General features: G+C 37.9%; 1 protein-coding gene across 1 annotated transcript; it reads left to right on the forward strand.

The window, feature by feature from the left end:
• Positions 1-2,055: 2,055 nt before the first annotated feature.
• LOC113303934 (TOM1-like protein 9) lies at positions 2,056-7,385 on the forward strand. Its single transcript, XM_026553012.1, has 10 exons — positions 2,056-2,556; positions 3,843-3,921; positions 4,045-4,143; positions 4,230-4,343; positions 4,541-4,698; positions 4,866-4,947; positions 5,040-5,125; positions 5,501-5,707; positions 5,922-6,364; positions 6,477-7,385. Exons 1-10 carry the CDS (start codon positions 2,453-2,455, stop codon positions 7,136-7,138), a joined length of 2,034 nt encoding a protein of 677 aa, XP_026408797.1. The 5' UTR covers positions 2,056-2,452; the 3' UTR covers positions 7,139-7,385.
• The last annotated feature ends 357 nt before the right edge of the window (positions 7,386-7,742 follow it).

Consider the following 7,742-nt stretch of genomic DNA (forward strand, 5'->3'; position numbering starts at 1 on the left):
TGGTGTACGTTATTCGATTCTTCCAGCGTCATGCTCTCGTAAATATCCTTTCCTCTTTTCTTCCGGGTTGTTCCATTTCTCGCGATAGCCCTAGCTTTCATAATTTGGACAGGTTCCTCCATAAGTTCAGTGTTTTCCTCCGCATTGCCTTTCCGCCGGTTTACGGTGCCTTCTCCATCTTCAACCGAGGCCTTTACTTTAGTTTCTTCTCTCCGTGCCTCAGCCGCTTGCTCCTCTTTGTTGCCATCACGTGTTTCGCCCGATATGGTGTCCTTGCAATCGACTGATCCTTGGTTTGATATCTTCCGAAAAATTTCTTGCCTTCAATCTTCCGATGCAACAACCAAGGATTACTTTCTCTCCTAGATTTCTAGTCTTAACCACTGACAGATCGTTTAAGATCTATAAAACCCTAACCTTAAAACAGCTCGCCAAAATCTCTAATCTCCTAACAGTTTCAATCTTTCTCAAAATATTAGATGAGGATGAATCCCCGATCTAAGTCCCTGTTTCTGGATGCCAAAATGTAACTACCGGAAATCCAGTAGTACACCCAAGTAAGAAGAGATACAGGTCTAAGATATGATCAAGATTACGGATGAGAAATTATTTATTAATTAATCACTCCAAGTAGTGAAAGTTACAAGTTCTCAAGTACAAGGAAACCCTATTCTGTCACCCTAAGCAAAGTACTCTCTCCCACTTGAAATCCGACTTGCTTTACATTACCCAAGGACCTCTATTTATAGGCCAATCGACCCTAATGGTGTACAACTCATTTTACTTCGTGAGTATCTCGTGGATATGCTTTTTACTTCTCCCGGATCGTTTTCCATAAAGTTTTCCCCTTCCTTTCGCCGACAACTTTGGATGTTTGTCGGGAAAGCTGTCTCTTTTCTTGCTCCATAATTTACTGACTTCGCCTATTATCTTTTCGTCCAAGCAACCTTATTTCGCCAACATTTATTTCGTGATTGGTATCTTGCTGGGTACTCTAATTGATCCCTCGCAACTTAGACTCTTCAAGCGAGTTACCTCGCCTCAATATGATATCTCACGCCTAGTTTTTACTTCGTCAATCATTTAATAATGACGATCTTGACTTGATTTGACAAGTCACTGACGGGGATTTTCGGGGATGGTGTAAGATCTTTCGGCAGGATCCCCTTAAATGACTTGTGTCTTCTTCTTCGTCCACGTGGCGAATCATGTTTTTGGTATCTACAAGTACCAAAACAATTAGTATGACATCATAGACGGTTTTTTACGTGGTTATTTACTATACAAAATTTCTCCCAAATATTCCAAGTTGGTTGCGAAAATTATATGCACTAGCCTCCAGCCTTTCACCGCCAACGATCACATATGTTGCCTTGTTGTGGTGGGATTTTCTACATGAGTCCTCCCCACCTAGTTATTGTTCTTTCCAATTGTTTTTAAAAACACAAAATTGGTTAAAAAGACCAAAATCAGCAATTTCTGGGTGAAAAAGACATTTAGAAATTGATACTGTTTAAATGGACGAGAGTGTAAAAATAGCTAGGATGTAAACAATTTAATCCTACCCATTTTCAAATACTTTTCTTATTTTTAATTTACATCAGGATGCATCCAGTTTCATCTTTGCTATTATTTAAGTTTAAGTCAGGATGAATCCAGTTTCATCCTTGCGATTTTTGTTGTTGTCCATTTCATCCATACTAATTTTTACTCGTCCATTTGAACCATGTTTTAAAAATATTTGGACAAATGATCCATTTTCAGTTTTAAAAATCATTTCCCATGTTAATGTCACTATAATATGATATCACTAACCTGAGTTCGAAATGCATCGATACCATTCTTTATCGATAAAGAAAATCATTTTCCATAAAGTTTAACGATGCACGTCTAGTGTGCCACTAGTAAAAAATACAGTTACGACCTAGGCCATTCTTTTTTTTGGTGGTCGGTGCCATCGATAGAGACATCTACACACATGTACAGCACACGAGTGCGCCACTCCAATAACACGTAATTTGCTCAGGGTCCAGTTTTAAAGGAGAGCAAGAAGAGTCCATTAAAGAAAAAATCGGGGAGAGAGAAACAGCGAAGAAATCCAGAAGAAGAAGAAGAAAGAAGATGATATATGAGAAATAATTAAAACGGAGGATCGTCTACGAGGATTTCGGTCGAAAGTTGAAATCCAACTAAATCAAATCCGCCCCTCTTTGTCTCTCTCTCCCTCTAGAATTTAGCCAATCTTTATTCTCTCTTTCTAAAATTTGACCTAATTCTTTTCTTCTACTTCTTCTTCTCACTTACCACCTGAAACAAATTTCCTAAATATTTACTGGAAATTTCCGTTGAAATTCGTTGTGATTTTTCATCAGTTTTGATCAGATTAAAGAATTTTTGAGGGAATTTTTTTCTTTTCAGAATTTGAACTACTGTAGTGATATAGTTGGGAATAATGGTGAGTTCATCGTTGGTGGATAGAGCTACGAGTGATCAGTTAATTGGTCCTGATTGGGCTATGAATATTGAGATCTGTGATATTCTTAATCATGATCCCGGGTAATTTTCATCATTATCCCCCTTTTCCTTTTATCAATTTCTGTATTTCAATTTCTTGTTATTAGTTAGGTTTTTTGTTTTCGATCTGTTTATTTGTGGATCGGAATCGTATTGGATCTGTTATCGAAATACAACTCAAATTCTCTTGACTTTTCTTGTTTTTTTGTTTTTGTTTCGTTGTATCCAAAGTGTGTTTGTTTTTTAGTTGTTGAATTTTAGTTATTTGTTTATACTGTTTAGTTCACGTCATAGGTTTACAGTTAACCTAATTCACATACTACGAACTAATTTGTACAAGAAACTGAATTCTATAGTTCATAGACTAATCCAACAGTTCATATGTTGGATTCTGTATAGTTGTAGTAGTAGTAGTGGACTTGAGTCGATTAAAATGGGAGACTCTTAAGTTCTTGGGGTTAAAGTGTGGGCGGTAAAGTGATTTAGGATCTAGACTCATAAGATAGCCTCGTTTAGAAGATTCTGTAAGACTCTGTAAGATGCAAGAAATGACATGGAACTAGGATTTAAAATCTGCTTGTAGTCAGTTTCATCTGCACTCTTGCCACACTTCCGATAGGTGATAACTCACCCGGACTTCTAGGATAGTACTAAATTAGCAATGAATTCCATAACAAATCATACTTCGTTGTCCACGTGATGAATTCCATTAAAAGCACACCTTGTTCTGCACTGCTCTTGCAACAGGGCAATGCATTAGCCATTCATAAATGCTCGATTAAAAGGTTGATTTCTGCCCTGTGTTTGACACCTTACTATCAACCTAAACAGTGAATATCCATATTGGTTCGGCAACTGGGCGTTTTTCGTTGAGAATGAAGTAACAAGAAGGAAGAGTCTTCTTGTAATGGTGAATTGCTTTTTCATCTAAGCATGTTTGTGATATCCGACTTGCTCATTTATCTCCACTGCATCTGATCAGAATATGTGGTGACCAGGCATCTCTTATTGGCTGGTCTTTTGTAATAGTACTACTTATATGCTTGCTCCCTCCTTTGTATCAGTAAGAGGATTTAACAAGAGATAACTTATAAGGAAAAATATGATAAAATGAGACAGCTACTTGCAAAACTTGAGGACATCTATATGTTCAGGAACATGGTATAGTAGATGGTCTGTAGTCCGTTCGTAATCTGCACACTATCATGATATACATCCGCTTCAATTACATGCTTTGTTCCATGTCGTGTTTGTCTGATATCTGCTACCTTTTTAGATACTTTTTTTTCACTTAAATTTTATAATTATCAAACTGGTTTCTTAATCAGGCAAGCAAGAGATGTTGTCAAAGGTCTTAAGAAGCGCATTGGTAGTCGAAATTCAAAAGTTCAACTTCTGGCTCTCACAGTAAGCACCGGAAGAAACTAAAATTTCCATTGTTTAGCTTGTTCCTGTTCTCACATTGTTATGAACACCTTGTTCATTACTATGAAGTGCTAACTTCTTCATCAATTTTGCTTCCTCGTTTAGTTGTTGGAGACTGTAATCAAGAATTGTGGGGATATTGTTCATATGCATGTTGCAGAAAAAGACGTTCTTCATGAGATGGTTAGGATAGTAAAGAAGAAGGTATGTCATGCTTTCGTTGTTGCATTGGTGTCTCAATTATTGACTGGTGACACAGTTATATAATCTTGTTCCATGTGCACCTGCAGCCTGATTTTCGTGTTAAGGAAAAGATTTTGATTCTAATAGATACCTGGCAAGAAGCTTTCGGAGGACCAAGGGCAAGATATCCTCAATACTACGCTGCTTACCAAGAGTTGCTGGTATGCTTTGAATTTGGTACTCATGATTCTTGGACATAAACGAAAATTTAAGAATATGCTACTAATGCTACTCATCCTAAAACAACATTGGATTATAACTTATAACATTGACTGTGATTTTAGTAATTGTTACTAGTTTCTAATGTTATTTAAATATTATTTTGTACTGTTTGAGCTGATTTACTCGTCATTGTCAGCGTGCTGGAGCAGTATTTCCTCAGAGATCTGAGAGGGCACCAATTTTCACACCACCACAGACACAACCTCTGCCCTCTTATCCTCAAAATATACGCAATGCCGATCACCAGCCAGATGCGCCTGAGTCCTCTGGGGTTTCTGATCTTCCAACTTTGAGGTATACCTTACTATTATTACTTCTTTCGCTAATTTCTCCTAACACAAGTTGTGGTTACAGAACTTTATTTTCTGTGGACTGTTCTGCTCAGTGTATTTGTGAATGGTCTCCTGTGTATCAGTAATTTGGTTGCCCTCCCGTGTATTTGATCTATATCTGCTTTTCAGTGTGACAGAGGTTCAGAATGCGCGTGGTATCATGGATGTCCTTGCTGAAATGCTAAGTGCTCTTGATCCAGGGAACAGAGAGGTATAAGGTCCACTCTAGCATATTGTATTTTATTAAATAAAAATATAATATATATGTATACTTTACTGAATCGTCATAATGCCATTTGGCAGGGTCTTAGACAAGAGGTGATCGTTGACCTAGTTGATCAGTGCCGCACATACAAGCAGAGGGTGGTACACCTTGTTAACACGACTTCGTAAGACCTTTTCTACATTCTTTGTTATCAATTGTCAAAACTGTTAATTTAGGTTTCAGTGACACTTAACTATGATTAAACTAGAACCATCCATAGAGTTGATCTAACCGGACATTTCAAAGTTTGTCTTGTTAATTTTCCAACTTCCAAATGGTGCCTGCTATATGGACAGTTCAAGGCTTACCCCCTGCGATGATCTGAATTCTCATTTTTATTTTATTTTCCGATTATCAGTGGAGAAGATAAATGCATGATTTATTTAGTTTCAAATTTTCAAAGTTTGTGTTGTTAGACCCTTGTGCTTGTTTACAAGGATTTGGGGATCTTCTTTTCTCTTTGAATTGTACAGTTATGCAATGCTGAACTTTTTATTAGGGATGAAGAGCTTCTCTGTCAAGGTCTAGCACTGAATGATGATTTGCAGCGTGTACTTGCCAAACATGAATCAATCGCATCAGGTTCTGCTGGCCTTGAGAAATCCAGAACCTCTGTTACCGTAGAGAAACCAAAAACTCTTCAGTCATTAGTGGATATCGATGATGCTGTTGGGACTAAAGATGATACCGCACATCCTGATGGGAGGTAAAGAGATTTTCTCATTCTTCTTTGTTTTCTATAGCGTCTGTGCATTTTGTTATAGCTACTGGAATGGTTGTGACTTATTTCTGGAACAGACCACATTTGCTGTTTACATTTGTTATATGCATTAGTAAACTAAAAGCATGCGACACAGATTCGAATTTAATCTGCATATTGCTGCAGTAAGGACCAAGTATAATTTGGTTTTCCAATGCAGGGCCAGTTCAGGTGCAAGTACAAGCCAGCCTGTTCCGTTGCTGGTACCTGTACCTACATCCAATGGTTCGGTCACTCCCCCTTCAGTAAAGGTTGATCCAAAAATGGACCTTCTCAGCGGTGAAGATTTTGACAATTCACTAGCTCTTGTTCCTGTTGATGCACCACAGCCCACCACACCTGTATCATCTCAGCAGAACAACATCCTTGCGCTTACCGATATGTTTTCACAGAGTAACATAAACTCAGCTTCTCAGCCAACTTATGGAGCTGGACAAACTTACCCTCCAACATCGCAATTTCAGCCTCAGCAACAACAAACATTTTATACAAATGGCAGTGCCCCACCGTCATATGAATCACCATTCGGCCAACAACCTAATCCTTCGTGGAATGGGCAAGTTGCTCAGGGCTTGAATCAACAGCAGCCCCAGTCTCCTTACAGTATGTATCCACCTTGTTCTCTATTAATTCATATTTTCCAGTGTAATATTGAACAGTTATCTTTCTTGGTTTTTCGGATCGGTCAATGACTATTGATCTTTTACTGTTGTAGGTCCTCAAAGCAGCAGTGAGGCCTTCCCACCACCACCCTGGGAGGTTCAGGCAACAAACACAAATCCCCATCAACCACCAATGCAGATGACTCAGGTAGTGGTCACACACACCCAACCAGCACAAAATGGCCCATATGGACAGCCAATGGGGAACGAACAAGTTGTGGGTATGTACGTTCAACCAATCACCAGTGGCCAGCTAACATCACTACAAAACCATCCAATCCAGAGCAATATGGGTATGCCTAATCAGCAGCAAATGCACGGAGGTCAAATGATGGGGGGAATGGTTCCTCCTCAGACAATGTACGGTGGAAGTCAGATGATGGGGGGAATGGTTCCTCAGACAATGCATGGAGGAGGTCAAATGATGGGGGGAATGATCCCTCCTCAGACAATGCACGGTTATGGAGGTGGCAATTTTAGTTCTGTGAATAATCCTCATATGATGCAACAGAGTGGGCAGCACATGACTCAGCTCTATGAGCAACAAAGAGCGATGATGTATGGTGGTGGTGGGCAAGATAACAGTTCATTGAGGAGCTCTGCTACTTCCTATTCTTCATATAAATCACCCATGAAACAGTCCAAGCCAGAAGATAAGTTGTTTGGAGACCTAGTGGACATGTCAAAATTCAAAGCTAAGAATTCCACTAGTTGAGTAGAAACACTTTTTTTCTCTTTTTTACTTAATTTTTTTATGATGAAGATATTCCTTTTTTTTCTCTTATTTTAACACTGTTTTCGATATATATTTTTACCCTTTCTTTTAGTCTTTGTTTTGGCGTTCATATTTGTGTACATTCCCTGTAGAGAGAAGGAAAAAAGTAAAAGAACAAAAAAAGTCAGTAGGCTTGATTCGCTTGAATTTGTTTTTGATTACTACGATAATTGATCTTTGTGCAAAATTTTTCTTTTTTACTTGTACAAACTAGTTGGTCACACGTGCTATCTCGCTTACACATATTGAATGTATATTTTAAAATTAGTTTTGTTAAAATACATAATATTATTAAAAACTAATAAAAAAATTAATAAGCTCGTGATTGTGAAATCTAAAGAAGAAAACCTATATTCAAGCTTCATAAATTGATTAAAAGTTATAGTGTTGCAGTTCTTTTTCAAATTTGAATTTTAATATTCTCTGAAGCTCGTGTTCTTTTTTCTTATATATTTTTATCTCTTTCGATTCACCTAATAATAACTATATGACTTCACTTTTCAGAGATCGATGTTCTCTCTAGTATATGAGCATCAAGTAGTGA

Source organism: Papaver somniferum, chromosome 8 (assembly GCF_003573695.1).
Source record: "Papaver somniferum cultivar HN1 chromosome 8, ASM357369v1, whole genome shotgun sequence".
Taxonomy (NCBI): domain Eukaryota; kingdom Viridiplantae; phylum Streptophyta; class Magnoliopsida; order Ranunculales; family Papaveraceae; genus Papaver; species Papaver somniferum.